Source organism: Micromonas commoda, chromosome 6, assembly GCF_000090985.2.
Source record: "Micromonas commoda chromosome 6, complete sequence".
Lineage (NCBI taxonomy): Eukaryota > Viridiplantae > Chlorophyta > Mamiellophyceae > Mamiellales > Mamiellaceae > Micromonas > Micromonas commoda.
This window is the reverse complement of record NC_013043.1, coordinates 250858-278240: the sequence shown is the minus strand read 5'-3', so window position 1 is coordinate 278240 and position 27383 is coordinate 250858. Positions and strand designations below refer to the sequence as shown.

Here is a 27383-nt window from a genome sequence, read left to right as displayed (position 1 = left end):
ATACACGAATCGATCGCGATCGATCGACGGAGCGACCCCTCGCCTGCGCTTCGCCTGTTGGACGATGACGTCGATTGGTTGCACGTTTTCTAACGAAACGAAGGCCAAAAAGCAGCAGTCAGTCATCAGCAGATCAGAGTTTGATTTTCCCGATTTTTCGGAAGATTTTGAGGCTCATCATCAGCATCCCGCCATCGTCATCTCCGGCAGCACAACACAGCGCCAGCAGGATGGCCACGCTGGCTTCCTTCGCCCCGAGGGTGCCGACAACCAGGCGATCGGAGTTCGGTTCGTCCCGGCGTGCGTCTCGCTGGTATGCCAGCTCAAGCGATGTAGTCACCAAGGGTGACGCCGAGCTGGCGACGTATCGGTGGAACGGCATGGAGTGCGCGTACAGGCGCCGCGGGAACAGCGGCAAACCGGTGGTGCTCATTCACGGCTTCGGCGTCAGCTCCTTCCAGTACCGCGAGCAGCTCAGCGCGCTGTCCAAGAACAACAAGGTGTACGCGCTCGACCTCGTGGGCTTCGGGAAGTCTGATCAGCCCGATTTGGAGTACTGCATGGAGTTCTGGAGGGATCAGGTGGTCGACTTTGTGGACAACGTCGTGGGCGAGCCCGCTGTGCTGGTTGGCAACTCGATCGGCAGCCTCACTGCTATCCACGCCGCTGCAAAGAAGCCGGAATGTACCACGGGCATCGTGCTCCTAAACTGCGCGGGCGGGATGAATAACAAGGTCAAGCGCATGCCGGGGGATTTCGACGGGTTCGGATGGCAGTACAAGGCGGTGATCCCCATCTTCAACGTCGTCCTCGCCATCATTGACTTCGTGCTGAAAACGCCGGTGGCCAAGCCTCTGTTTGACAACGTTCGAAACGAGGAGAGCGTGAGGAACGCTCTGAAGGGGGTGTATAAGGATTCTTCTAGGGTCGACGATGCGCTCGTGCAGTCCATCTGTACGGCTGCCGAACGGGAGGGTGCCTTTGGCGCTTTCGTGAGGATACTGACAGGCCCTCCAGGACCTCGTCCGGAGGAGCTGATGCCGAATGTGAAGTGCCCGATGCTGATACTCTGGGGCGATAACGACACGATCACGCCCCCTGATTTCCCCCTTGGGCAGTACTTCATGAAGCTACCCGACAATCGCCCTAACACCACCCTGAAGGTTTTCGAGGGAGAGGGTCACTGTCTTCAGGATGACAATCCGGGAGCGGTGAACCCCGTGATAAAGGAGTGGGTCGCTGCGTTGTAAGAAGTTTGTGAGAGTTGTGGGTTTGAGTGTATTTATCCAAGAAGCCATCCTTGCGAGCCCACGTTTCCGTATTCGGATGCGCGCTTGTCTCTGTTGACTTTTTTACCCCACTTTCCACCCGTCTCCTTCATCTCCTTAACGCGCTTAACGATCTCCTTCGCCGTGTTGAATGTGCCCCCGGTTGGCCGATGGCACACAAAACAAGCCTTCTCCTTCGCGTTGTGTCGCAGAGCGCAGTGCTCGCAGAAGTAATGCTTGCATTTGGTCACCACCGGGTCTCTGATGGCGTCCCAGGTTTTCTCGCAGATGGGGCACGCGGGTGGGATACCGTCCTCCTCATCATCCTCATCATCCTCGAGGGGCACGCACACGCCGTCTTCGCCCATGTTCCTCTCCATCTGCTCGAGCTTAGCCAGAGCTGCTTTGCGCTGCTTCTCCTTCTCCTCCCATTCCTTGTCCAGCTGCCAGCCTTGCTTGTAGTCACCGCGATCGTGCAGGAATTTACAGGAGTCGCCGAAACCGCAGTAACCCGTCTCCTTATAGTCTTTACAGATGTCGGGCTTGTAATCCATGATGAAAGTCATCCTCACGTTTGACGACGCTCGCATCGGGCCGTGCGCGCCGGAACCCTTCTCGCTCGCGATTGAGTGCTCTTTGCGGAAACCCGCCCGGTAGTCCACGTAGCTGTTCAAACCCCTGTATTTCTTGTCATCCTCAAACCCATCCGCCCTCTCCGCCGCGGTCTTCAGGACCTTCTCGCGAATCGCTCGGCCATCCCGATCCTTCTCTGTGTCGATCTCAAGCTCCTTTGTCGCGCCTGCGTTGGGAAAGAAAGAGGATTCAGATCTCGTCTCGGTGGAGTGGGAAGAGTCACCGGGAGTCGTAGCGCACTCACCTCCGTCGCCGCGCTGTTGTATCGACCTGTCACCCTCGAAGGTGAAAACCTTGAGCTTATCCTTCGCGTAAAGGAAAGAGCGTTCAGTCTAGCGGCGAATCGAGAGGTACGGGAGAAGGCACGTTTGGGGCGAAATATGCTTACCTTCTCGTCACGCGCCGTGGAGCCACCCAGAGCCATCGTTTTCTTCCTCTTCTCTACTTGCGCCATCGTAGTAGTGGCCGCATCCCCTGCGTCTTCGTCGGAGTCATCCTCCTTCGTTCGTTTTCTCACGTTGCCTCGGCCGAACTTCCCTTTCTTCTTGAAGCCACCGAACCCGCCGGCTCTGTCCGAGGACGCGGGAGGGGAGGAAACGTCAGCGCATGATTCGATGGAACGCGAGGATATCGCGCGACGGGCGGCGGGAAATAAGACGTACCCAGGAGCGTTTTCATCCGTCCTGGTCTCTCCCGGGGTTTTCTCGTCCTCTCCCATGACAAGGACGGCACCGTGTGCGGTGTATTCTGGGCGACAGGGAGAAAAACGAGTTGGTGTTTGTTTGGGACGACACGTCATTTGCACGACGCACACTCGACGTGCGTGAAGAGAAAGATGGCATCCAACAGCGGAGCCAGATTACTAACCCTACTGAGCAGAGTTCGTTCTACTTTCATGGGCTCTCTCAGCCAGAGCTCCCATTCGCAGCTGGCAGCATCGGGTCGTCTTCACGAGGCGGATGTCTCGCGATGCGTGGCCCATCGATTCACGACGAGCGCGAAAGCGTGGATGGCGAACGGTGGCGAGGCGAGCGGCCCGGGACCGCTGATCGAGCAGATGAAAGCAAAAGTGAGCATGAGATATCACATCAACTGGGCTGAACCCGTCCTCCTCTCGCTGGCGGCTGCGTAGCGTCTCAAAACCCTCTAACCTAACCATTCCTTTCTCCTCAGATTCGCGTTGGGCTCGACGCACAGTTTGTCGACGTGGTGGACATGTCCGGCGACGCCAGGCACGTGGGTATCCAGGTGGTTGCGAATGCATTCGAGGGGAAGAACCCAGTCAACCGCCAGCGCATGGTGTACAAGTGTATCTGGGAGGAAATGCAGACGGATCGGGTTCACGCCGTTCAGAGATGCGAGACCAAAACGCCTGCAGAGGCTGAGGCGAAGTAGCACAGCAGCATTGCTTGTATTGACAATATCTAAAGAATCTTCGCGGGCTGAAATTTGCAGCTCTTGCTCACTTCCTCACGCCGCCGGTCTCATAGTTCTCCAGGAACCACTTGACGGTGATGTCCATCGCCTCCTCAAATGGGGTGAACTTGAAGTCCGGGAGATACTTCCTGAGCTTGTGGTTGTTGGCGGTCTTCTTGAACTGCCCGTCCGCCTTGGAGGTGTCGAAGGTGACCTCCAGGGGAGTGCCTCCGATGTTGGCGTCGAGGGACTTGGCCACGGCGTACGCAACGTCGGAGATGGGCACCTCGTCCTCCTCGCCGACGGAGAGGATGATGGGGTCCGCCTCGTCGTAGGACCTGAGCGTCCAGATCATGAGCTTCGCCAGGTCGATGGAGAAGATGAACTGGCGAAGGGGCTTGCCACTGCCCCAGATGTCGAAGGACTTTCCCTCCTTCTTGCAGTTGAAACCGCGGTGGATCAGACCGGGGATGACGTGGGAGTCCTCAAGGTGGAAGTTGTCGTGCTTTCCGAAGATGTTCGTTGGGATGACAGCGGTGAAGTTGCACCCGTACTGGGACTTGTACATGCGGTTCTGGACATCAACCATACGCTTGGCGTAGGCGTAGCCCTCGTTGGAGAAGTGAGGGGGGCCGTCGTGAATCATGGTCTCGTCGATCGGGAAGGTGGTCTTATCGGGGAAGATGCAGGTGGAGAGGCATGACACTAGCTTCTGCACGCCGCGCTTGTGGCACTCCTGGAAGATGTTGTCGTTCATGTTGACGTTGTCCCTCCAGAACTGCACCTTGTGCTTCATGTTGGCGAAAAGACCGCCCACCTTGGCCGCGAGGTGGATCACGTGGGTCGGCTGATACTTGTCGAAGATGGCAGCCACCGCGGCGGGGTCGCAGAGGTTACCGTCCTGTAGGGAAAAGGGCGACGGATGGGTCAGGGCGAGAGTTTCGCTTTTTCCGGCGTCGCAACACGTCGCGTGGGGTCGGGCTCGGGCTCGGACACGATGGTCACCCGCGAGGTGAAAGGCTAGCATGTTCCAGCGTATGTACATGATGTAGATATCGGCGCCGCCGGGTGATTCGGGTCTGGCTCACCTTGCTGCTCAGGTACACCCACTTCTCCTCGGAGTTGCCCTCGGCGTCGATCACCTCCTTGATGGCGCTACCGACGAGGCCGGTGCCTCCGGTGACCATGACGACCTTCTGCGCGCTCATTGTGAACGGTTTGTTACTCGTCCGATATAAACCCAACCCGATGGTTGCGGGGTTGTGCTCGTTTGCGCGTGGAAGAGAGCGCGTGACGTTGTGCGCGCCAGCGACGGTCAGCGGCGTTGGAGGCCACGAGATCGGTTTGGTGTTACACCCGGGTGTTTTTTGTGGCTACACTAAAGTCGATAAAAAACAAATATACCGCGAAAGAAGCGACAGCCGCGCCAGTCAGACTTTTGTTGCCCATTTTCGGTTTTTTCTAAAAAAATAAATATACCGCGAAGAAGCGACACGCCGCGCCAGTCAGACTTTTGTTGCCCATTTTCGTTTTTTTTCTAAAAAAAACAAGTGATCGTCCGATGTTTGGCCAGGTGGCCGACCTGACTGAGAGAGGTGACAACTCAGTCACGATGCAGTTGGGACGGCACCGGAGCGAGTCGCGATGTCAGTATCGGCAATCTCCTCCGTGATCATCGCGCACGTGACGAGCAACGGGGCGCGCCGATCGCTCTCGCGGCGGCAGAACCCTCCGTCCGCCCGCCGATCGCTGCCTCGGCACGCGCGGGGATCGGACTCACCTCTGCGGTTGGGAGTCACCTCGAGCACGCGCGAGTCGAACGCGCGTCTGGGATGTCGGAGCCGCGTGGCGGTGTGCGCGTCGTCTTCCGAAGATGGCGCGAACGTCGCGGGAAACGCGAGAACCGAGGCCGGGTCCGCAAGGGGCGAGGACGGGGAAGTTGAGGAGAGTCCAGAGGAGAGTCTTGAGTGCGTGCTCGTTGGCACCGACGTGGCGTGCGTGTTGAGCGAGGACGAGGGAGACCGGCTCGACGGGGCGAAGGAGACGAGGGATGACGATTCCACGAGCAGCATCCTCGCCGCGCTCGGCGGTGTGGCGCTCGTGTCGCCCTTCTTCCTGTGGGGCACGTCCATGGTGGCCATGAAGGAGGTGCTCCCGGCGACGAGTCCGCTCTTCGTCGCGTCCGTGAGGCTGGTGCCCGCCGGCGCGGTGCTCGTCGCATGGGCGGCGTCCAAGGGCAGACCGATGCCATCGGGGGCTATGGCGTGGCTCGCCATCGCGATTTTTGCCCTCGTCGACGGCACGGCGTTCCAGGGGTGTCTCGCCGAAGGTCTGCAGAGAACTTCCGCGGGCCTGGGCAGCGTCATCATCGACTCCCAGCCCCTGACGGTCGCAGTGCTCGCAGCGATCATCTACGGCGAGAGCCTGGCTCCCGCGGGAGTGTTTGGGCTATTCCTCGGGGTCGTGGGTCTGCTGATGCTGGAGCTGCCGAAGGAGGCTCTCGCTCAGATCGGAGGAGGCGACCTCGGCGGGGCGCTCGCGGCGGTCACTGCGGGTGTCGACGACGGCGGGGGCATCTGGGACAGCGGCGAGTGGTGGATGCTCCTGGCGGCGCAGAGCATGGCGGTGGGCACGGTGATGGTCAGGTGGGTGTGCAAGTACGTGGATCCCGTGATGGCGACCGGATGGCACATGGCTCTGGGCGGCGTTCCCCTCCTGGCGTACTCCATCGCGACAGAACCGGGGGTGTACGAAAATCTGGACAAGCTCACCGCCGGCGACGTGGGCGGCCTCATGTACACCTCCCTCCTGGGTTCCGCGCTGGCGTACGGAGCGTTCTTCTACTTCGCGTCCAAGGGAAGCCTCACGAAGCTGAGCTCGCTCACGTTCCTCACCCCGATGTTCGCGGCGCTGTTTGGTTATCTGCTCCTCGGTGAGACGTTGGATGAAGTTCAGCTCGCAGGAGCGGCTGTGACCATCGTCGGCATCTACCTGGTGAACACGCGCGCTTCGGAGGGACAGGAGGAGAAGGAAGCGTGATGTAGTTTCGTCGCAGTCCATTGTCGTGTTGAACGTTGAAAATCAAATCTTAAACTACGCGTCACTGGGGCCTCCGCAACACCCGATCGCTGGCTAAAACTACGAGACTAATTGTTGGAAAGAGTTATGGCATCCGATCGTCCCTGCCGCCTCACCGCCGCGCGGCCCGCGCCAAGCGCTGAAGGTGAAAATTGATCGTGTTCTTTTTCTTCGGTTGTTTCGCTTGGAACATCAGGCAAGCGTCCAGTTTCTTCCTCTCCGCCGCGCACTTGCTCTCGGTCCCAACGAAATCGCACTTCTTGAAGCACGCGAGCAGCGCTAGCATCTCATCGTTGCAAGGGATGATCTTTTTCCCGAGCTTCTTCGTGTTGATCCATAGCTTTGGATCCTTCGTGGTACCCATCGCGACGCCTCACCGAACTTCGCGGCCGGTCTTCGCCCACCCGGGACCGAGCTCGCGCCTGTGGAAGTGGATGTGACGGCGAACCCTATTTTCCGCCACAAACTTTTGGAAGGTGCTTCAAACAATCTTGCTTCCGTCAGAGCCGACGGCGTAGACCAGTGCCAGGCCTGAACTGAAGGGCGCTTCGACATGGAGCAGGCCGCTCTCCTCGAGGCCAGGGCGTCCGGTCAGAGTAGGGTGGGTATATCCTGGACAATAGCGCGGCCAAAGCTCGGGGAGCGCGCGAGGATCAGGCTAAGGCGAAACGCCGATGGAGCGAGGACACACGGTGGCCAAACCTCAAGGGAGGATGGGCGATCGGAGGCGCACGATGCGTCGCGTGGAGGTAAACTGAGGGGACTTCGTCAGGATGGGGCGTTTCCAACCTCCTATGAGCGACCGATGCCCGCGGAATCGAGCGGGAGGGAGCTCGGCGGGAGGGGAAGCGGGAAGAGGTTCGAGTTGGGCGCCAACGCCGTCGCGGGCGCCATCGCGGGCACCCTGGTCAGCATCGTTCTCCACCCCGTGGACACGATCAAGGTCACCATCCAGGCGGACAGGAAGGTTCGAGAGCCCATCGCTATGGTGGTAAGCAGAATAATCCGGCAGCGGGGCGTTTTCGGGCTGTACTCCGGCCTGTCCACCAGCCTGGCGTCTTCAGCGCCAATCAGCGCCATCTACACCGCATCTTACGAGCTCGTAAAGGGGAGGCTCCTGCCGGGCCTGCCGGAGGAAAAACGGTGGATTGCCCACTGCATCGCCGGTGGATGTGCCAGCGTGGCCACCTCGTTCGTGTACACACCGTCTGAGTGCATCAAGCAGAGGTGCCAGGTTACGGGCGCGACTAGCGCGTTTGCGGCGGCAAAGAGCGTGGTCCGCGCGGATGGCGTGCTCGGTTTGTACAAGGGGTGGAGCGCGGTACTGTGCAGGAACATACCTCAGAGCGCCATTAAGTTTTTCGTGTTCGAGCAGCTCATGCGCGCGGCTGGCGGAGCTCTCGCCTCGGGAGGGGGATCTTCGGGTACGCTCCCCGCGCTCGCCATCGGCGGCGTGGCTGGATCCACCGCAGCGATGTTCACAACGCCGTTTGACACAATCAAGACGAGGATGCAGACCGCGGGGGTTGTGAACCAGGGCGGATCCACGATGCGGGGTTTGTTGCCGACAATGAGAGATATCGTGGTGAACGAGGGAGTGGGCGGTCTGTACCGTGGCGTCATACCGAGGCTGCTCATTTACGTCACGCAGGGCGCTGTATTCTTCAGTTCCTACGAGTTGGCGAGAAACACCCTACTTGCCGCGGCTGAAAAGAGGAGAAAGGAGGACGTCGTGGCGGCGAAATAGACTGATTATTCCTTGGCATTAGGTTTTCCATAGTCCTCCCCGATGTACTTTTCCCACTTGGAGTGTTTCAGCTCCATGAATTGGGCATCCTGCAAGGGGCGGAGACATTTGTAGTGTTTTAGCAAAAAGTGATTGAGATGCGTCGGTCGGATCGAATTCATCGACACTCACCTCCAGCTTCGCGATGGCGAGGAGGTATTTGGTGAGACCCACAAGCTCCCTATCCGTGCCCCTGTTCAGGTGCGCCTTCTTGAACGGACGAATCCTTAACCCGTTCTGTGGGTTCATGACAAAGTTCCGTTTGAGGTCATCGAACATGATGGTGTTTCTCTCCGTGTACTGAGGATACTTGGCCCAGAGCCAGCCGAGGGGCTTGCAGTCGAACATCCCGTATTTCTCCGTCTGCACCGTAATCATCGCGCCGTGGTCCACGAGCTGCATGATCTTGAAGTTCGGTGAGCCCAGCACCCCGAGCTCGCGCATCTTCACCTCGATCCACTTCATCCCGGTCGCCGACCAAATGACGATGTCGTACTCCTGATACGCCTGGGTCAGGAACTCGTGAAGGTACGGCCGCATCAGCTCCTCGGGCACCTCCGCTGTGCTCCTGTGATCGAATAGCGTGTAGTCTATGTCCAACACCAACAGTTTCTTGCCTTCCCTTGGCGGGTTCAGACCGTCAACATGGTACGACTCGATCCTCCTCCGCAGCTTCTCCTTGTTCTCCTCCCGATCCCTGCAGTCGATCTCCTCGTTCACCCCCACGTCGAAGTCGTCGAGCACCTCCGGCGCCGCCTCAGCGGCCTGCGCCACCGTGTTGATCGACTGCTCGGTGCTACCCATCATCATGACAACCTTTGGCAGCTTGACGGAGGACAGCAGCACGTCGTCGTCCGCGGGCTTCGGGCCCGATTTGACGTTTAGGAGCTTCTGGCGTTTGGGCTGGACGTTCGTCTCGGCCTCGATGCACCGCTTCAGGCAGGCCACGTCCGCATCCTCTGGTACGGAGATTGAGAACTGCTTCCCCTGCCACTTGACCGCCACCGTGATCTTACCCTCTTCCGCCATCTCACCGGTATCGCGGCGCTCGCGAGTGTTCAAGTTCAAACTCTTGGTGCATGTCGAGTCAGCCAACTCTTCTCGGCCGGCGGCAGTCCAGAAGACTTTTTCAGAGTCGCCAGCGCCGCCGCTCCCAATAGCCATGGGAAGAGGGGAAAAAGAGAATGCGGACGTCGCGAAAGCCACCAAGCCCGTGGGCAAGAGCGCCACATCGTTCATCGCCGGCTCCACCGCCGGCCTGGTCTCCAGCGGCTTGCTGCAGCCGCTCGAGGTGGTTAAGACGCGGATGCAGGCGCACAGGCTGAAGGCTGGCTTCTCCATCAACAAGAGCGCGTGGGCCACCGCGGGATGCGTGGTGAGGGACGAGGGGATCCGCGGGCTGTGGGCGGGAGTGTCGGCATCGTGCATACGAACCGCGTGCGGGGCTGGGCTGTACTTCTTGCTGCTGGAGAGGGTAACCAGGGAGCTCAACACGAAGTTCCCCGCGTCGAAGGATGCATCGCAAACCTTGCAGGGCGCGAGGACCTTCGCCATCGGAGCCGCGTCCAGGAGCTTGGCCGCGGCCATGCTCTGCCCCCTGACGGTAGTTAAGACCAGGATGGAGTACGCGTCGATCAGCGGCACCTCGTACACGGGGGTGGCCAACGCCCTGTATACCATCGGCGCCAAGGAGGGAGTGAAGGGACTGTTCTCGGGGTTGGGGTCGACGCTGCTTAGGGACGCGCCGTTCTCGGGCCTCAACCTCATGATGTACACGCACATGAGGACGGTGATGGGCGAGGTGGCGGCGGCGCAGGGCAGGGAGACCACCTCGATGGACACCTTCTTCGCCGGGGCGGTGGCGGGGGGCGCCGCGACGTTCCTGACGCACCCGCCGGATGTGCTGCGGACGAGGGTGCAGCTGGGTCGACCGTCCGCGTCGTTCGTCAAGATCGTGACCGAGGAGGGAGTGCGCGCGTTGTGGGTCGGATCGTTCCCGAGGATATTGAGGAGGACGCTGCAGCAGGCGATGACGTGGAGCCTGTACGAGCACGTGGCAAAGTTGTTGGGCGGGACCTCGCTGAGTCCCAAAGCCGACTGAGGTGGAAATCGCGGCCGCCAACGAGACGTTGGCTCCCATTAATAATAAAGTAGCGATAAAGGCATTCATCAACGTTCGGACGCTCAGAACCCGACGTAGAGGTTCGCCTTGGAGATGTCGCCAACATCAAGCTTAAGGCGCCAGTCGCGTTGCTTCTTGTTCATCCCCTGTCCCTTCTTCGCCTGCGGCCTGTTCTCTTCGACGTCCGCGAGCTTGAACGTGGGCGATCCGTCTTCGTCGATGTCCTCAACGTCTAGTACCTTGGTGCGCGTCCCCTCCGCGCCGTCTTCCTCCGCCCTCGCCGCGTACGTCACCTTCATCGTCAGATCCCTAAACCTCTCCAACTCGAGCGGTAGCCGCAACTGTCGCTCCGCGCCGGGGGACGCAACCTCCAGCGCCACGTCGTCTGGGAACCCCTTCTCTTCGAGCACCGTGTTGTACGTGCGGCTCACTGCGCCGAGCTGGTCGAGCGTGGGGGAACCGAACTTGTCGTTCACGGCGTCGATGCTGATGTAGATCCTCTTGCGCTCGGCGGATACCTTGTACGAGAAAATTTCCAGCTCGCCATCGAACTCGTCCTCATTTAGAACCTCCCTCAGGACGTCGAGCCCCATCTGGCCCCACTCCGTTCCCCCTGTGAAGAAGGCTTCGTCGGTCTCGATCTCGTTCTCGCCGCTCTCCTCGATCTCGGCGAGCTCGGCATCGTCAAAGTCCTCGTCAACATCGAGCTCGCCGTCGTCAATCGCATCGTCGTCGCTCTCCTTCTTGCCCCCCTTCGGCTTCGCCGACGCGGACACGTTCCTCCTGAAGTTGATGCGACCAGCGACCACGGTGGATAGTCCGGAGCCGAATCGTGCTTCGCGGTCATCGCGACGGAGGGATCCCCGAGGCATCGACCAAGCGTGCGCCCCGCATCGAAACTTCCGCGGTGCGGCTGGCTGAGAAGGACGGTGGAGCGAAGGGGACATTCCGCGCGCCATGCCGTTGACGCAGCGCGAGGAGGACGCTAGCCTCGGCCTGGTGGCCAGCAAAGAGCGTGATAGGTGAGTTGCGAACATCGGTATGAAGCTCGAAGTCGTCGTGTGCGCTCCGGTCTGAGCTGCTGAGGTTCTGCCCTAATCCCTGAAACTCCGTCAGCCCTCAGGTCGGCACCGAAACTCGAGAGCCCTGCCAAGAAAAACAACGGCTGGTCCTTCCCGTCAGTCCCGATGGCGCCAAGCAAGCTCGATGAGATCCGGGAGCTCCTCGCGCCTGAAGACGGCGGCGCGATGGAGCTATCGGCGGAACGACTGGAGCAGTTGTACCTCGAGGTTGCCCCGCAGGTGAGACGGATCTCGAGCATTTCCTCCCACGAATCATCTTTTTCGGACGACGCCAAGCTCAAACCCACTTCTTCCCTGTCCCTCTCCCATTCGTAGATCCTCGACGGTCCCGCGATAGAGCAGCAGCTCAGTAAGCTCAATTTCCTGCCGACGGGCTGCGACGGCATCGACGACCTGCTGGAGGGGGGCCTCCGACAGGGTCAGGTGACCGAGCTCACAGGCGAGGCGGGTTCGGGCAAGACGCAGCTTTGCCTGAGCGCTGCCGCGTCCGCCGCGGCGCTGGGCCACAGGGTTGTGTACTTGGACACCGGAGGTGGGTTCAGCGCCAAAAGGATTAAGGAGTTTCACCGTGGGTTCGTCACCGCGGACGCGGACAGCGCCGAGGTGGAGCAGCACCTCTCGCTCACCCTGGACCTCATTACCGTGCTGAATGTGCACGACATCCTGACGCTGTTCAAGGTCCTGGAGGAGCTGGCGCTGGGTCTGTCGGGTGACCCTGGTGTTCCGGGCGATGGTGGATTGGAAGGTAATCAGGATGTGGTGGACATTGGGAGGGACATGGGCCTGCTGGTTGTGGACAGCCTCTCGTCGTTACTGTCGCCGGTCATAACGCGGTTACACCACCAGGGATACACGATGATGGCGTCCACCGCGTCGCTGCTTCGATCACTCGCCCCCGCGCACAACTGCGCGGTGCTGTACACGAACCATACGGTGAGCGCGGGGGGTAACGACAGGGGCGGAGCCTCCATCAAGCCCGCGTTGGGTACCCGGTGGACCAGCACGCCGCACCGGCGGGTGTGCCTCGGGAAGGGCCACGGGAACGATGCCCAGGGCTGCACGGCGGAGGTTATATACGGCCCGGGGACGGGATCGAGCTGCGCCTTCAAGGTCGTCGGCGACGGCATTAGGACGCTCTAACTTTTCGGGGTTTTAGGCACAGTAGCAAGAACGATAACAGCAACGATAGCAACCGAGGTGGAAAAAAGGCTCTTGGGGAGCACAAAAAAAAAACCGCGTTCAGAGGTTCAGTTTATCCGCCGAGCGAACGGGCCCATTTCAGGATGGCGGCTGCCCCGTGCGCTGCCCCTTGCGGCGTCTTCGCCGCAGCCGGCGCGGCTCAGCGCCTCCGAGTTAACCTCGAAAGGCGAGATGGCGCGTCTGTCCACGCCAGGGTCGCTCCTCGCGTTCGCTCCCGCGGCTCTGTTACGGTCCGTGCGGCTATCACGGACCCCCCGAAGATCAGCCCCCCGCAGGTCCAGGGCCCGGCGGTGATCCTGCCCCAGGTTCCGATCCACTCCAAGGCGGGAGACATCATGGACGTCTTCCCCGAAGATATGATCCTTGAACCCGGCGAATTGGGCGCCGTGAGCCGCGGGGTGATGCGCGCCGAGGACGCCGAGCGCCTCAATTGGTACCTCAGGGCCATCCTCACCGCGAACGTGTACGACGTCGCCGTCCAGTCGCCGCTCGACGCGGCGCCCAAGATGGCCGAGAAGTACGGCGTGAAGATCCACCTCAAGCGCGAGGATCTCCAGCCCGTCTTCTCGTTCAAGCTCCGCGGCGCGTACAACCGCATGGCGCAGATCTCGCAGGAGTCTCTCGACAAGGGTGTCATCTGCTCATCCGCGGGTAACCACGCGCAGGGCGTCGCGCTCGCCGCCAGGCAGCTCGGATGCGACGCGGTGATCTGCATGCCGGTGACGACCCCGGGCATCAAGGTCGAGGCGGTGAGGAGGCTCGGCGCCACCGTCGCGTTGGAGGGGGAGAACTACGACGCGTGCCAGGCGTACGCCAAGCGCCGCGCCGAGGAGGAGGGGAGGACGTTTGTGCCGCCGTTTGACGATCCGCTCGTGGTGGCGGGGCAGGGTACGGTCGGCATGGAGGTGGTGCGCCAGCTTCCCAGCGTGGAGTACGTGTTCGTTCCAGTCGGCGGCGGCGGTCTCATCGCGGGTATCGCCGCGTACATCAAGTCCATCCGGCCGGACGTGAAGGTCATCGGCGTGGAGCCGGAGGGTGCCAACGCGATGCTGCAGTCGCTCTTCCACGGCAAGATCTGCAGGCTGAACAAGGTGGACGGGTTCGCCGACGGCGTGGCGGTTCGGCAGGTTGGGGACGTGTGCTTCGACCTCTGCCAGCAGCTGGTGGACGGGGTCATGACGGTCAAGACGGATGAGATCTGCGCGGCGATCAAGGACGTCTTCGAGGAGACCCGATCCATCCTCGAGCCCGCGGGCGCGGTGGCGGTCGCGGGGGCCAAGCTGTACGGGCAGGTGCACGGGATCGAGGGTAATGTGGTGGCCATCACGTCGGGCGCGAATATGAACTTTGATCGCCTGCGCGTCGTGTCTCAGCTCGCCGACGGGGGTCTGAAGCAGGAGGCTACCCTGCTGAGCATCATACCTGAGCGCAACGGCTCGTTCAAGCACTTCGTCGAGCTCGTCGGTACCGACGTGAACTTTACCGAGTTCAAGTACAGGGTCACCGAGTCTGCGGATGCCGTGGTGCTCTACTCCGTCTCGGTGGATGACGAGAAGGACCTCGAGGCCTGCATAAAGAACCTGAGGGAGAACGGCATCAACACCGAGAACCTGACCGAGGACGAGGCCACCCAGCTGCACCTCAGGCACATGGTGGGCGGGTCGACAGGGGTGAGCAACGAGCGCTGCTATAAGGTGGAGATTCCCGAGCGCGCGGGTGCGCTCGATACGTTCCTCAACGCGGTATCCCCCAAGTTCCAGATCACCATGACGCACTACCGCTCGGACGGCACTGCGCAGGGTAAGGTGCTCTTCGGCATCAAGGTGCCAGACACGGAGCGTCCGGCGCTAGAGCAGGCGCTCAACAGCACGGAGATGCAGTGGGAGGATATGACCGATACCATGGCGTTCAAGCTGCTGTACGGGTGCGAGAGGTCTGGCGCTTGTGAGATAAACTTTGGAGCTGACGAGAAGCTCACGCCGCCGTGAAACTGTGTTGATTTTTTATTCAACTTGATTCTTTGTTCCCACTACAATCTGTCCTTCGACGTGAGATCCACCTTAAGCTCCAGCCTGGGTATCGCGACGTGGTACGTGCCCAGGTCCAGGTCGTATCCCCCATCGTTCCCGTCTCCGATTCCCCCCTCAGCCTTTGGCGGCTTCACGTCCAGGTCCCACCGCAGCGCCATCTTGATCCTCTCGTCAGGATCCAACGCCACCTCCGAGCGACGCAGCGCCATCATCGCCGGGGAGCTCTCCCAGAACGTGGTCTCGATCTTCCACCGAGCGTTGAACCCGTTGGTGGCCGACTTATACCCGCCAATGCCCTGCAAGCTGAGGTAGCCGAACTGCAGTTTCTTGGTAAAGACCTCCACGTCGCCGTCCTCCGGCTGCACCTCCACCTTCTTGAACCATCGCCAGAATCTGAACCCATCCTCGCCCCCTCGCCTCGGCGCGCTCTTTACCTTGACCCTGCAGTCACCGGACTTGAAGTCGAACTTGGCGCCCACGCCCCATCCGTCGAACCGTTTCTGCAGCTTCAGCCTGTACTCGGGATCGAGGTCGAACGAGTACGACTCGTGGATGTCGTTGAGAAAGTCCTCCGTCTTGCCGCGAGCGCGGTCCACCCTGTACAGCGCCTTTTGGAATACGTTGCCCCGGATTCGATCGCTCGAATCGCTCGAGACGCTAGACAGGTCGCTATAGGGTGGGATATCATCGTCGCTGTCGCTTATCGCCGCCATCTCGCCAGTCGGTCCGTGCCCGTGCCTGGCCGGTGTTTGAAGTTCCAACTTTTGGAGGTTGCCGTGAAGAAGCCTGTGAAGACGAGACCTCCGAGAAATACTTCCTTGGAGTAGACAGTTGAAAGCTGCTTCCTCCAACCCCCCTCCCACACCGCACATCCGACCACGCACGACAGCCGTGACACACAAGATGAGCAGCATAAGATACGTCGCAGTGACGGCGTTTGTCATCGCCCTGGTAGCCTCGAGCGCCGCAGCCAGCACCTCGCGCCGAGAGAACACTGCTTCGGCCAAAACCTCGGAGGAAACTTTTGCAGGGCAGCGCGCCCTCGAAGAACTTTCACACACCCCAGACACCCGCGAGCGCGATGGCAAGCCGGATTCCGACACATCGGAGGGCCGCTGGTTCGGCTGGTTCGGCTGGGGACATAAGTACCCGTACTATTACTCGTACTCTTACCCGCACTACAACTATTACTCGAACTATTGGTGCGGGACTCCCTATTACGGAGGTGGTTCTCACGGTGGCTACAACGGTGGCTACAATTCTTACTACAAGTCCGCGAGCGGAGAGATCAAAGACGAGATGAAGTCCAGACAGGTCTTACCGCGAGATCAGCTCGCCAAACAGGCCATGCAAAGACAGACGATTGCAGCGAAGCGAGTTCCCGCTTCGGCGTGCTCGGAGTGGCTAGGCGTCACCCTCAACGAAATAAGCGAAGCGCCCAACGAGGTTGCAGTGGTTAACGACGGCTGCTGCTTCCCCTCAGGGTGCGCGCTGGCGCCATCCGCTGGATGCTTCGCCCAGGACGGGCAGTCATGCTGCGTACCGGATTCGGAGAGGAAGGAAACATGCTGAAGAAGCGGGAAGGACGCAAGACTGTGTAAAACTTCGTCACTCTGTACAAGTAATTTTCGCCAGTTCGCCAGGGTCAAGTTGTCCACTCTCGAAATTACGGCATTCCAGCCTTCGTTCTCAACCCGGGCTCAGAGGTACCAGCCGCCGCCCGCACGCTTCTCCCCTCGCTCTGCGAACCCGCGTGAGTGTCCTCGGGATACACCCAAAAGGAACTCGAACCTTCAACGGCCTTTGAACACAGCATAGTAAGCGAGTCACGGGGATCAACACTGGTTCCCAAAATGGCCGAAAATGGTGCCGTCGCCGAACCGGTCGAGGAGCAGCAGATTGACCGCATCGACGAGGTGATGCAGCGACCTTCCCTGCTGGACGTTGTGCAGGAGAGGGTTGTTACCGTCAAGGGAGACGCGGCGTGCAAGATCCCCGGCGTAATACCCGCGCGGATCGTGATGCTGTGCGAGAACCGCGAGAAGGTGACAGGCAGGGATGAGGCGCAGGCATTTTGGACGGAGATCCTCACCGCGGCGGGGTCCGGGGATGCGGACGCGAGGTGCGCGGTGCTGGCGTACCCTGAGGCGACGGTCGTCGCGGTGGAAGGGACCACGTCGACGGTGGGTGAAGTCGCGAAGGAGCTCGAGAGCGCGCACGAGAGAGTCGCAGCGGACAAGGGACAGTACACCAGCATCAGGGTGGTCAGCACCACAGAAGACATGGCCAAGTTCGTGCTGCCGGGCCCCGGAGTGTACGCGTCCTTCGTCAACTCGCCGACGGCTGAGGCGTACGAGGAGTTGGAGCCGGAGAGGGTGTTTAAGGCGACGAGCGCCGTGAACGTCGCCGTGCTTGGTCTGGGCATGAAGCTCAGGGGGATGAGCTCGGGGGAGAGGGAGCTCGCTCTCAAGGACATATCTGCGGTGGCGCCTGAGTTGCCCACGCTCAAGCAGCTCATGGGTCTGTTGAAACAGCCGGAGGGTGCACCGACGCTCACCGAGTTCCTCGAGGTGTACGACTCGCCCTTGGACGTGGATCTGGACGGAGAGAACGTGTGGCCGATGCCCTCGACGCTCAATTTTTAGCCGAGATGTTATCGATGAGAACCGTTGAATGTCCCGTCTACTTCAATGAATCGTCTATGGGTGCTACTCCGTCGTCCCCTCTCTCTTCTTGGGCCGTGCCGTGCTCGCTTCCGTCTCGTCGTCATCGCCGCACGTCATCCGGATCCGTCCCGCGTTCCCCAAAAACCGCAGTCGCCCCCGCCCCGCTCAAAAGTCACTTGAGCTTGATCTCGCGCAGGCGCTCTTGCAGGTAATCGTCCGAGGTGATGGGCGTCGGGAACTGGTTCGGGTACTTATCCGACACGCACGTCGCCAACGTGTCGATCACAAAGTCGGGGTTCGGGTGCAGGAAGAAGGGCATGCTGTACCTCGGCAGATGCGCCCGATCCGCCCCGGGGTTCACCACCCGGTGCGTCGTGGACGGCAGCCGCCTGTTGCTCAGCCGTTGCAGCATGTCGCCGATGTTGCACGTGACGCACCCGGGCGGCGGGTTAACGTCCAACCACGTCCCGTCCCTGCGCAAGATCTGAAGTCCGCCCTCGTCCGCGCCCAGCAGCAGCGTGATCAGGTTGATGTCCTCGTGCGCCGCCGCGCGGACGTGGCCCGCGTTGGCGAGCGCGACGGCTCCGTCCTCGCCGTCCCTCGCCAGGGGCGGGTAGTGGATCACCCGCAGGATGGAGTTACCCTCGTTCACCTTGTCGCCGAAGTACTCCCGCGGCTGGCCCAGGTGCACGGCGAGCGCCTCGAGCACCCTTCCGCCCAACGCGTCCAGCGCCGCGAAGATCTCCTTTGTCACCGCGGTGAACTCCCCCTCCTCGACATCGACGTTGGGGGGCATCTTGTCCTCGTACCTGTGCCCAGGGGGCAGGTCCCTCCCGAGGTGCCAGAACTCCTTCAGGTCGTACTTGGTGGACCCCTTGGCGGTCTCGACGCCGAAGCCGGTGTACCCCCTGGCGCCGCCGAGGCCCGCCAGGTGGTACTTCTTCTTCTCCTCCTCGCCCAGCGCGAAGAACTTCTTGCTGCCGTCGAGCGCCCTCGAGATGAGGTCGTCGGAAACGCCGTGATTCTGGAGTATCACGAAGCCGTATTTCTCATACGCCGCACCGAGCGCCTGCAAAGAAGGAAAAGGGGACGGTCAGGGACGCGCGGGGATGGCATCTCCGGGGGCCGAGACGAAGAAGCTGGGCACCCCCATCGAAAAAGTGTCGGTAAGGTGGGCGGGAAGCGGGGAGAACGCACCTTGACGAACGCGTCGAAATCCTTGTGGTACAGCTCGGTCGAGACGACCGGTACCTCTTCGTTGTCCGCGGCTCCCATCTCGCGTTGAATGGAGGTCGACGCGAAGTGAGTCGTGGCTCTCTCGCCGCCCGAAACTTTTAAATCTCAGCTGACTTGGCAGTCATCAAGAGGAAAATGGCGCCCCACACGCAGGTTCGAGATCTCGCCCTCGAACGACTCAAGATTGTTGGTCTGTGACTCCCCGGCAAGAACCCGCATCGGATAACTTTAGGGCAAGGTTCCGTTCCCGTGATGAAACTCGCTTTTTCACTTCGACGTGTCGCCCCAATCCACGCGGTTGACGACATGGCGATGAGCACGAGCGCAATGATGGGCATCGCGCACCAGCCCTTGAGGTCCGCTCCCAGGACGTCGCGATTCACTCCCGCGCCCGCGAGGCCCCGACTGACGCGATTCACCACCGTCGCCATGGCGGCGCCCGATTTCCTCATCAAGAAGCTGGAGTCCTCCGAGCGCACGCACAAGGAGCTGACATTCAGGCTCGCCGATCCCGACGTCGCGTCGGACGCCAAAGAATTCCAGAAGCTCTCTAAGGCACTCGGCGAGCTCACCGGCGTGGTGGACATGTACGCCAGGTACAAGGAGTGCCAGGCGGAGGAGGCGGACGCGAGGGAGATGGTGAAGGACGCGGCGGGCGATGCCGAGATGGAGGCGATGGCGAGGGAGGAGATCGCGGCGCTAAAGGGGGAGATGGACGAGCTCGAGGAGAAGATGACCATCGCGCTCCTCCCGAAGGACCCGCTCGACGATAAGAACATCATGCTGGAGATCCGTGCGGGCACGGGCGGCGACGAGGCGGGCATCTGGGCGGGCGACCTGTGGAGGATGTACCAGAGGTACGCGCAGAGCAAGGGGTGGTCGGCGACGATCCTGTCCTCCAACGCCGCCGACTTTGGCGGATACAAGGAAATCGTCGTGGAGATTAACGGCGACAGCGTCTACTCGGAGCTCAAGTGGGAGGCTGGCGTGCACAGGGTGCAGCGAGTGCCCGCGACTGAGTCGCAGGGGCGCGTGCAGACGTCCACAGCGACGGTGGCGGTGATGCCGGAGGTTGACGAGGTGGAGGTGAAGATTGATGATAAGGACATCGAGATCAGCAGCGCTCGATCCGGCGGCGCGGGCGGCCAGAACGTGAACAAGGTTGAGACGGCCATCGACCTCCTGCACAAACCCACCGGCATCCGTGTTTTCTGCACGGAGGAGCGCACCCAGCTGAAGAATCGCATCCGCGCCTTTCAGATCCTTCGCGCCAAGCTGTTCGAGATTCAGCTCGAGGAGCAGCAGAAGGAGATCGCGGGACGGCGGAAGGCTCAGGTTGGCAGCGGCGCCAGGTCGGAGAAGATTCGCACGTACAACTGGAAGGACTCGAGGGTGAGCGACCACCGCCTGGGCCAGAACTTCCCCCTCGACAACTTCATCGGCGGGGACATCGGCCCGGCCATCGGCGGATGCCAGGCCATGGAGCAGCAGGAGAAGCTCGAGGAGCTCAACGCGGAAATGACGGTGTAATAACTCTTAATTCCTAAAACTCTTCTACTTGGTCGCGCTACGGCTCGTCGTTCTCCTTCGCTTCCTCCTCCTCCGGCGTGGGCGTCCACATCGCGCACGATTCGATCTTGATCGGCTGTCTCGGTCGCTGGTACGCGTCCGTCTCCACGCGGTCTATCATCTTCATCAGCCTCATGCCGTCGATGACGCGCCCGAACCCCACCCGTTTCCCGTCGAGCGAATCCAACACGCACTGGGTGACGTAAAACTGGCACCCGTTCTTGTTCCGTTTAGCGCACGCCATCGCCAATATGCCCGGCCTGTCGTGCTTCACCCTGAAGCACTCGTCTCCGAACGATTCGCCGTAGATGCAGCACTGCGGCCCGGTGCCGTCTTTGTTGACGACGTCGCCCGTCTGGAACCAACCGCCCACGTGCACCTGGTGGATGAGGCAGCCCTTGTACCCCTCGCCGTCGGGGATCTCGTCGTGCCCGCCCTTGACCAGCTCCTTGAAATTAGCGCACGTCTTGGGGGCGTGGTCCGTGAACAGCTCGATGAGCAGCTTCCCCTCCACCTCGCCGCCGATGCTCACCTCCATCGTCACGTACTCCCGCCCGGACTTGGCGACGTACTCCCTCATGTGCGTCTTAGCCAGGCGCTCGTAGAAGATCGGGTGGGTTCGGTCGGTGTACCCGAACTTGTCCTCGCACCACGCCATGAACTCGTCCCTGCCGCCGATGTACCTCCCAGGCCCCGCGTGGCACAACACCGCGCCCGAGTGCTTCCTGCTCGACGGGTAGAACGGCAGCATCAACTCAGGGAGGGACAAATCGTAGTCGATGGGGAGGAGGCTCCGAACGTCCAGCTTGATGCCCCCGATCTGGGTGGCGATGAACTCGGCGGCCTTCTTACATTGCTGGAAGTGCGCATCGCTCAGTTTCCCGGCGACGGTGATGACCACCATGGCTGCCCGTGGGTTACTGCGCGATTCTGGACCCGAGGTTTCCAATTTGGGAGATTTTGGAGAGCGGACTGGCAGGTGGCTCTGGCAGAGTGGAGGTGGGTCACTGGCTGGACAACAAACAATGGGAGATCCGCCCGGATTGACCCCGCCTTTGACATACATAGGGGCGCCCCCACAGTGCCGATAAGGTCGGGTGTGGGTGCGACCGTTCGCTGCACGTCTAGGAGCGGAGGCTATTGTCTTCCGCGAGACCGGGGGTCGTCATGGGTGACGACGAGGTGCGTGACCCTTCCTCCAATCCAAACTCACCCACCCTTCACCCTCTTTGCTCAAATTCCCGTTTTGGCCCCCCTTCCTTTGGCCAGGCGCCCCTCTTCGAGGGCACGGACGAGGAGATCGCCGCGGCTAAGAAGATTCAGGCGATGCATCGGGGCCGCGCCGCCCGCGCGAACGTCGAGAAGCTCAAGGCTGACAGGCAGGCGGCCAAGGAGGAGGCCGAGGCTGCGGCGAAGAGCCTGAAGCTGGCCGAGGAGACCGCGATGCTCGCCGCCGAGGCGGAGCGCGAGCTCGGGGAGATCACCGGCACCGAGGACGAGCAACAGGCCGCGGTCAAGCTACAGGCCATGCAGCGCGGTCGTAAAGCGCGCGCCAGGGTGGCGGAGCTCAAGGCGCAGAAGCTCGCGGCCGAGGCCGCGGCGGCAGCTGCCGAGGCCAGGACCGAGGAGGCTGAGGTGAGCGCGTCGACGGCGGGCGCAGCCGAGGAGGAGGTATCTTTCGAGGGAACCGAGGAAGAGCACGAGGCTGCGGCTAAGCTCCAGGCGGTACAGCGTGGACGCGCGGCGCGCGCCAAACTTCGAGCCGAACGCGCCGCGGCGGCCGCCAAGGTTGCCGAGGTTGAGGCCCAGATGGCGCAGACGGATGCGGCTGAGGCGATTCACTTCGAGGGCACCGAGGAGGAGCAGAGCGCCGCGACCAAGCTCCAGGCGGTCCACAGGGGACGTAAAGCCCGGGAGGACGTCGAGCGTCTCAAGAAGGAGAGGGAGACGGCGGCGCAGGCGCAGAAGAAGGTGGAGGAGGCTCAGGCGAGCGCGACGGATGAGGGCGCGTCGCACCTCGAGATGCTCGTCGCGCAAAAGGCCAAGTTCGACGACGAGGTCGAACAGATCGAGCAGGAGCTGGCCGAGTGCAGGGAGGAGAACCAGGAGGCGATCGACGCCGCGGAGATGGAGGCGGCCGAGGCCGAGGCTGCCGCCGAGGCTGCCGAGGCTGCGGAACCCGCCGACGAGGAGTCAGCCGAGGAGCCAGCCGCCGAAAAAGAAGAAGAAGAAACTGGGGAACCCGAGGAGCTCGACGAGGAAGCCGCCGCCGCCGCCGCCGCCGCCGCCGAGGCCGCGGCTAAGGACGCCGAGCGCCAGAAGGACGCCGAGAAGATGTTCGACGGCGAAAACCACGGCCAGGTTCCCGACGCCAAGGCGAGGATATCCATGCTCACCGCAAAGCTCCTGGACGTCAAGGCAAAATCCATCCAGTTTGAGGCTGAGATATCCGACGTCAACGCGGCGCTGAACATCGAAGGTCTCGACAAGGGTTTCTTTGCCGCGGTCCAGCTGCGTGAGTGGCGTGTCGCGCACGCCGAACGCATGAAGGTGGTCGTCAGGAAGGCTCTGGCGGACGCGACGAAGGCGAAGGGCGATTGGAAGATTTGGGAAAAGCGCACCGAGGAGATGGAGGAGGGCGAAGACGAGGACTTCGCCGCGCTCCGCGCCAAGGTTGTCGGTGAGCTCAAGGCTCTCATCGCCGCTCGCGACGAGGCCGATGACAAGGCCCAGGCAGTGGCCAAGGAGCTCGAGGACATGGGTCCCGAGGATCCCGAGCCCGAGGGACCCAAGGATTACAAGGCTGACGACTACAGGCGAAAGCCCGAGGGGCCCGATGAGCTGGATGGATCCGTTGTCGAGATGTACCATTCGTTCGGCTTCGAGTCCGTCAAGCGTAATAACCTGGCGTACCTCGCAGACGACGTGATCATCTTCACCGTCGGCAACATGACCCAGATCCTCAACCTGGAAACCCAGGAGCAGACCTACCTTCATGGTATCGACGGGCGTGGTGTTGGCATGGTCATGGTGCACCCCACCAGGGAATACTTCGCGGTGGGAGAGAAGGGCACAAACCCCAACGTGTACATGTACGAGTACCCGTCGCTGCGTCTGGTGCGCGTCCTGAGCGGCGGCACCGAGGAGGTTTATTCGTGCGGCAGGTTTAGCCCGGACGGCTCCAAGCTCGCCACTGTCGGCAACTACCCCGACTTCATGATCACCATCTGGGACTGGGACAAGGAGAGCATCGTGCTCCGCAGCAAGGCGTTCTCGCAGGAGGTTTACGACGTTTCGTTCTCTCCCACGTTCCCAGGGTACATCTACACGTCGGGTACCGGTCACATTCGGTTCTGGAAGATGGCCAGCACCTTCACAGGTCTCAAGCTTCAGGGAGACATCGGCAGGTTTGGCAACGTCGACCTCTCCGATATCTCTGGCTATGCAGAGCTCCCCGACGGTAAGGTCATCTCCGGCACCGAGACGGGCACGCTCCTCATATGGGACGGCGGTCTGATCCGTGCCGTGCTCGTGAGACCGGACGGCGAGGGCGGTGCGTTCAAGCCGTGCCACGAAGGCATGATCGAGGTTGTGCGTTTTGACAACGCGACAAAGACAATCTCCACCACCGGCGCTGACGGGCACATGAGGTGGTGGGACTACGCCACAGTGCGCGATGCGGAACCCGAGGATGACCGCATCGAGGTTCTCATCGAGCCGGTCAAAGAAGCTGCCATTGGGGACGGCGCCGGCGGGCTCTGTAGCGTCAAGAGCATCATCACCACGGAGCCCGACCACTGGCTGGTGCAGGACGCAAACGGCGGCATCGTGCGCGTTGCCATCGGGGAGGGTGGCGAACTCGGCGAGTCTCGCCAGCTCACCAGCTTCCACGGCGGCTGCATCAACGGCATGGACATCTCCGCCGTGAGCGATCACGCCGTCACCGCGGGCTCGGACGGCACGGTTCGGCTCTGGGCGTACGCGGAGAGGCGCGAGGTGTACCGCTCAAAATTTTGCGCGGGGGCGACGTTTGTCCAGATGGCGCCTGCGTACGTGGACGGATCCCAACGAACCGTCATCGCCGGTTTCGACGACGGCGTGGTTCGCATCCTGCTCAGGTGTTCCGACGGGTTCAAGATCGTGGACTGCTTCAAGCCCCACAACAAGAGGGTGACGGTGGCGAAGTTTTCCCCCGACGGGAGCGTCCTCGCCACCGGCTCAGCCGACGGGACAGTTTTCTTCCTCGCCGCCAAGTACCCCAAGAGCCCTCCCAAGACTCCCAAGCTTCCGGGCGTGACCCTCGCGCCCATCGGTTTCGCCAAGGCCCCCGGCGGCGTCTCCGCGCTTCAGTGGCACGAGAACATGAAGGAACCTAAGCTCCTGGTTGGATGCGAGACGGGGCACGCGTTTGAGATGAAGGCGCCCAACTGGAAACCCGGCCAGCCCGACTCTGTGGACTCGACCATCACCTTCGAGTTCGAGGCCACCGCCACGCACTACACGTTTAACCGACCGCGACCCACCGCCATGTCCATCGTTGAGTCAAAGTACCCGCCCGTGGGCGACGAGCGCGACGCCGCGGATGCGGCGGAGAAGGCTGCAATCATCGAGCAGAAGCGGGTGATGGCGCTCGAGGCTGAGCAGCTCCAGAAGGAACTCGACGAGGCCGAGAGGATCGCGGTGTACCCTGTGAAGCACATCGGGTACGTGCCGTTCTCCGGCGGTAACTTCGAGCTGGCGCTCGGCGGCGAGGCTGCTGGTAAGATCTGGGAGTGCCAGTTTGGCGCCAAGGATCCGATGCGGGGGACCAAGACGAGGCAGTCTGCTCTCACGGTCACCCGCGCCAGCGTCAGCGGAAAGCTCAGCGTGCAGGCGTTCGAGGATGGCACCGTGCGCGTGGCTCCCTCGAGGGGTAAGTCGTACTGGGTTGGGGCCGTCCACGACGGCATATACGGCTCGGTCACGGGCGCGGCTGTCACCAGGGACGATTCGTTCCTCCTCTCCACGTCCAGCGACGGCTCCTTCTTCGTCCAGAAGATTGGAGCCGGCTTGTTGACCGAGAGGGTCCCCGCGACCGACGCCGAGGAGGTGACCTCGGTCGCCGAGGACCCCACCCCAGCCGTCGAGGACATAACCGACCCGACCAAGTACTCGTTCGAGGAGGAGAAGATCAAGCTCGCCGAGGACATCGCCCGCGCGGCTGCGGAGGAGGCCAAGCTCGGCGTGAGGGGCTACATCAACAAGCTCCGGGACGAGTTCCAGGCTCTCCTCGCTGAGAACGAGGCGAGGCCGCCGCACGAGCGCCTGCCCCGCGAGGCGTTCGAGGTGGACCCGGGAATCCGCGAGGTTGTCGAGGCGGAGACACAAGGCAAGATGGAGATGGTCAAGGCTGAGTATGCGTGGCTCAAGGAACGCGCCGACCTTCAGCTCAAGCGACTCAAGGAATTTTTCCTGGACCCTGTGGAGTCAGAGCGGGTGGTGCTGAGATCGTTCGGATCTGGCCGACGCTCCTTCGCGGTGACCAGCTTCAGGGTGGCCAAGTTCAGCGACGAGCTTCGCGCGGACATCGAGCGATGTCACACCACCGAGCTTCAGCGCAAGACTGCGGGCACCGGCGCGAGGGCGGGTCTCACCCCGGGTAAGAGTTTCAGGAAAAACGCCGCCGACGAGGAGGAGGAGGAGAAGTTCGATCCCGAGGCTGAGCTCATGAGCCACGGCAAGTACGCCGAGAAGCGCGCTAAACGGAAGGCGAGGGAGGCTGAGTGGCGCGAGTTCAACGCCACGAAACCCGATCCAAAGTACGAAAACCCCGACGACCTAGCCGCCATCGAGGAGGCCAACAGGACCCGCGGAGATTTCAAGCTCAAGTCTGAGCCCGACTACGTCGTCCCCGAGGAGGACCAGCAGTTCTACGACCGCAAGCGTCGTCAGATGCTCCTGCTGGAGGAGGCTGTGCACGAGATAAAGATGGAGTTCAACAGACGGCTCCTGGCGCTGCGAGCGGTGCGCAAGTCCGCGGTTGACGATGTGCGTTCCTCCGCCAGGAGGATCGCAGAGATCACCGTCGAGCTCGACGATGCCGACCAGCCCGAGGGATTCGAGGCGTTATCCGTCCTTTCCGAACCGTTCAGCGCCACCCCCTTGGCGGACGAGTACCCCGCGGAGTTCAGGGCGGCCGCCACCGACGAGGAGCTCAAGGCTCACGACGAGGAGCAGAAGGCTGCGGCGGCGGCGGCGAGCGGCGGCGGCGACTTTGGGGGCTTCGGCGGAGGCGGCGCGAAGAAGGAGGACAAGGACGACAAGGAGGGCGATGCACGCAAGTCATCGGTAAAGGAGGACGCTGACGACGAGTACTCGTTGGCGGCCAAGGCCAAGGCGAGGGCTCATCCGCGTGTGTCGCTCGTGGCGGCGGCGGCGGCGACGCCCTTCGAGGAGGCTGAGAACGCTACGGTGCGCGCCAGGCTGAAGCACGAGCGCGCGTACCTCGTCACCAAGCGACGCCAGACGGTCGCCTCCTTCGACGCCGCCCTCCGCGCTAAGCGCCGCGAGAAGGCTGAACTCGAGTACGAGCTGAAACTTGCCGAGATGAAGCAGCTCACCCTGAACCGCGAGCTCATCATGCTGAAAAAGTTTGAGCAGAAGGAGAACGAGCTCGACGGCCGTCTGGAGGAGAGCATCCAGGCGCACGTCAACCTGTGCAACGACATCGAGCGCCGCGAGGAGGATCTCGATGCCAAGATGACCGAGCGCGATGGTGTCACCGCCAAGCGAGACAAAGTCATCGCCAGCTTCGACAATATCGTGGCTGCCGACGATGAGCACCGCGCCATCCTGTTCAAGTATTTCCTCAAGAAGGTTCGTCGGGTCAAGCCTCGCGCCTCGGATGCCGGGAGCGATAGCGAGGAGGAAGATGACGACGACTCCGAGTACGACAGCGAGGAGGACGAGGAGGAGTTCCTCCCCGAGGGATGCGAGGAGGAACTGTACGAGTCGGTGCTGGAGCTGAGGGAACGGCGGCTGGACGAGCACTACGTCATCAAGGATCTCGACAAGGAGATTGACGCGATGAAGAAGGAACTCGACGGCGTGAAGAAGAAGGAGAAGGCTGCGAATACCGCGGTTGAGAAGCTGGAGGTTGACCTCGAGAACTACAGGCTCGAGAAGCAACGGCGGCTGTACAACGACGTAGACGTCACCGTGATGCTCCGGTCACGGCAGCTCGAGTACCTCCACGAGGGGAAGCTGCCCACCACGCTGGACAACGGCCTGGTTTTCTCCAGGGAGACGAGGAATTCAC

The 27383-nt window shown here is 61.7% G+C and overlaps 19 protein-coding genes across 19 annotated transcripts; 11 read left to right on the top strand and 8 right to left on the bottom strand.

Annotated features, from left to right (window-relative positions):
• The first annotated feature begins 233 nt into the window (after positions 1-233).
• Positions 234-1359, top strand: MICPUN_108397 (predicted protein). Its single transcript, XM_002503096.1, has one exon. The coding sequence runs from the start codon at positions 381-383 to the stop codon at positions 1248-1250; it is 870 nt and encodes a 289-aa protein (XP_002503142.1). The 5' UTR covers positions 234-380; the 3' UTR covers positions 1251-1359.
• An 18-nt stretch (positions 1360-1377) lies between these two features.
• On the bottom strand, positions 1378-2074 carry MICPUN_70339 (predicted protein; the record flags this gene model as incomplete). Its single annotated transcript, XM_002502742.1, has 1 exon — positions 1378-2074. A coding segment is annotated over one exon (697 nt), but the record flags the coding sequence as incomplete, so codon positions are not given.
• Positions 2075-2796: 722 nt separating this feature from the next.
• Positions 2797-3296, top strand: MICPUN_59151 (BolA like protein; the record flags this gene model as incomplete). Its single annotated transcript, XM_002503095.1, has 2 exons — positions 2797-2970; positions 3075-3296. 2 exons carry the CDS (start codon positions 2797-2799, stop codon positions 3294-3296), a joined length of 396 nt encoding a protein of 131 aa, XP_002503141.1.
• Positions 3297-3363: 67 nt separating this feature from the next.
• MICPUN_97504 (dehydratase) lies at positions 3364-4504 on the bottom strand (the record flags this gene model as incomplete). Its single annotated transcript, XM_002502741.1, has 2 exons — positions 3364-4218; positions 4406-4504. The coding sequence occupies 2 exons, from the start codon at positions 4502-4504 to the stop codon at positions 3364-3366; spliced, it is 954 nt and encodes a 317-aa protein (XP_002502787.1).
• A 760-nt stretch (positions 4505-5264) lies between these two features.
• MICPUN_68819 (Drug/Metabolite transporter superfamily) lies at positions 5265-6315 on the top strand (the record flags this gene model as incomplete). The annotated part of the gene is made up of 1 exon (XM_002503094.1): positions 5265-6315. A coding segment is annotated over one exon (1051 nt), but the record flags the coding sequence as incomplete, so codon positions are not given.
• Positions 6316-6507: 192 nt separating this feature from the next.
• Positions 6508-6759, bottom strand: MICPUN_59148 (predicted protein; the record flags this gene model as incomplete). Its single annotated transcript, XM_002502740.1, has 1 exon — positions 6508-6759. One exon carries the CDS (start codon positions 6757-6759, stop codon positions 6508-6510), a length of 252 nt encoding a protein of 83 aa, XP_002502786.1.
• A 516-nt stretch (positions 6760-7275) lies between these two features.
• MICPUN_76127 (mitochondrial carrier family) lies at positions 7276-8073 on the top strand (the record flags this gene model as incomplete). Its single annotated transcript, XM_002503093.1, has 1 exon — positions 7276-8073. A coding segment is annotated over one exon (798 nt), but the record flags the coding sequence as incomplete, so codon positions are not given.
• A 74-nt stretch (positions 8074-8147) lies between these two features.
• Positions 8148-9210, bottom strand: MICPUN_83025 (predicted protein; the record flags this gene model as incomplete). The annotated part of the gene is made up of 2 exons (XM_002502739.1): positions 8148-8231; positions 8314-9210. 2 exons carry the CDS (start codon positions 9208-9210, stop codon positions 8148-8150), a joined length of 981 nt encoding a protein of 326 aa, XP_002502785.1.
• Positions 9211-9343: 133 nt separating this feature from the next.
• On the top strand, positions 9344-10282 carry MICPUN_59145 (mitochondrial carrier family; the record flags this gene model as incomplete). The annotated part of the gene is made up of 1 exon (XM_002503092.1): positions 9344-10282. The coding sequence occupies one exon, from the start codon at positions 9344-9346 to the stop codon at positions 10280-10282; it is 939 nt and encodes a 312-aa protein (XP_002503138.1).
• Positions 10283-10301: 19 nt separating this feature from the next.
• Positions 10302-11348, bottom strand: MICPUN_108396 (predicted protein). The gene has a single exon (XM_002502738.1). The coding sequence runs from the start codon at positions 11260-11262 to the stop codon at positions 10366-10368; it is 897 nt and encodes a 298-aa protein (XP_002502784.1). The 5' UTR covers positions 11263-11348; the 3' UTR covers positions 10302-10365.
• Positions 11349-11550: 202 nt separating this feature from the next.
• Positions 11551-12525, top strand: RAD51D (Rad51 DNA recombinase 4; the record flags this gene model as incomplete). Its single annotated transcript, XM_002503091.1, has 2 exons — positions 11551-11604; positions 11701-12525. 2 exons carry the CDS (start codon positions 11551-11553, stop codon positions 12523-12525), a joined length of 879 nt encoding a protein of 292 aa, XP_002503137.1.
• A 656-nt stretch (positions 12526-13181) lies between these two features.
• On the top strand, positions 13182-14620 carry MICPUN_54333 (predicted protein; the record flags this gene model as incomplete). The annotated part of the gene is made up of 1 exon (XM_002503090.1): positions 13182-14620. The coding sequence occupies one exon, from the start codon at positions 13182-13184 to the stop codon at positions 14571-14573; it is 1392 nt and encodes a 463-aa protein (XP_002503136.1). The 3' UTR covers positions 14574-14620.
• MICPUN_100888 (predicted protein) lies at positions 14615-15328 on the bottom strand (the record flags this gene model as incomplete). The annotated part of the gene is made up of 1 exon (XM_002502737.1): positions 14615-15328. One exon carries the CDS (start codon positions 15326-15328, stop codon positions 14615-14617), a length of 714 nt encoding a protein of 237 aa, XP_002502783.1.
• A 190-nt stretch (positions 15329-15518) lies between these two features.
• Positions 15519-16187, top strand: MICPUN_59140 (predicted protein; the record flags this gene model as incomplete). Its single annotated transcript, XM_002503089.1, has 1 exon — positions 15519-16187. One exon carries the CDS (start codon positions 15519-15521, stop codon positions 16185-16187), a length of 669 nt encoding a protein of 222 aa, XP_002503135.1.
• Positions 16188-16468: 281 nt separating this feature from the next.
• Positions 16469-17260, top strand: MICPUN_59139 (predicted protein; the record flags this gene model as incomplete). The annotated part of the gene is made up of 1 exon (XM_002503088.1): positions 16469-17260. One exon carries the CDS (start codon positions 16469-16471, stop codon positions 17258-17260), a length of 792 nt encoding a protein of 263 aa, XP_002503134.1.
• A 193-nt stretch (positions 17261-17453) lies between these two features.
• Positions 17454-18556, bottom strand: MICPUN_59138 (predicted protein; the record flags this gene model as incomplete). Its single annotated transcript, XM_002502736.1, has 2 exons — positions 17454-18350; positions 18479-18556. The coding sequence occupies 2 exons, from the start codon at positions 18554-18556 to the stop codon at positions 17454-17456; spliced, it is 975 nt and encodes a 324-aa protein (XP_002502782.1).
• Positions 18557-18946: 390 nt separating this feature from the next.
• MICPUN_82889 (predicted protein) lies at positions 18947-20047 on the top strand (the record flags this gene model as incomplete). Its single annotated transcript, XM_002503087.1, has 1 exon — positions 18947-20047. One exon carries the CDS (start codon positions 18947-18949, stop codon positions 20045-20047), a length of 1101 nt encoding a protein of 366 aa, XP_002503133.1.
• Positions 20048-20084: 37 nt separating this feature from the next.
• On the bottom strand, positions 20085-20666 carry RSP12 (radial spoke protein 12, cyclophilin-like protein; the record flags this gene model as incomplete). The annotated part of the gene is made up of 1 exon (XM_002502735.1): positions 20085-20666. The coding sequence occupies one exon, from the start codon at positions 20664-20666 to the stop codon at positions 20085-20087; it is 582 nt and encodes a 193-aa protein (XP_002502781.1).
• A 2282-nt stretch (positions 20667-22948) lies between these two features.
• MICPUN_83049 (predicted protein) lies at positions 22949-25399 on the top strand (the record flags this gene model as incomplete). Its single annotated transcript, XM_002503086.1, has 1 exon — positions 22949-25399. A coding segment is annotated over one exon (2451 nt), but the record flags the coding sequence as incomplete, so codon positions are not given.
• Positions 25400-27383: the final 1984 nt, after the last annotated feature.

What these genes read in the sequence shown, in the direction of transcription:
- MICPUN_108397 (XM_002503096.1), top strand. Translation starts at nt 381, where the DNA reads ATGGAGTGCGCGTACAGGCGCCGCGGGAACAGCGGCAAACCGGTGGTG.
- MICPUN_108396 (XM_002502738.1), bottom strand. Translation starts at nt 11,262, where the DNA reads ATGGCGCGCGGAATGTCCCCTTCGCTCCACCGTCCTTCTCAGCCAGCC.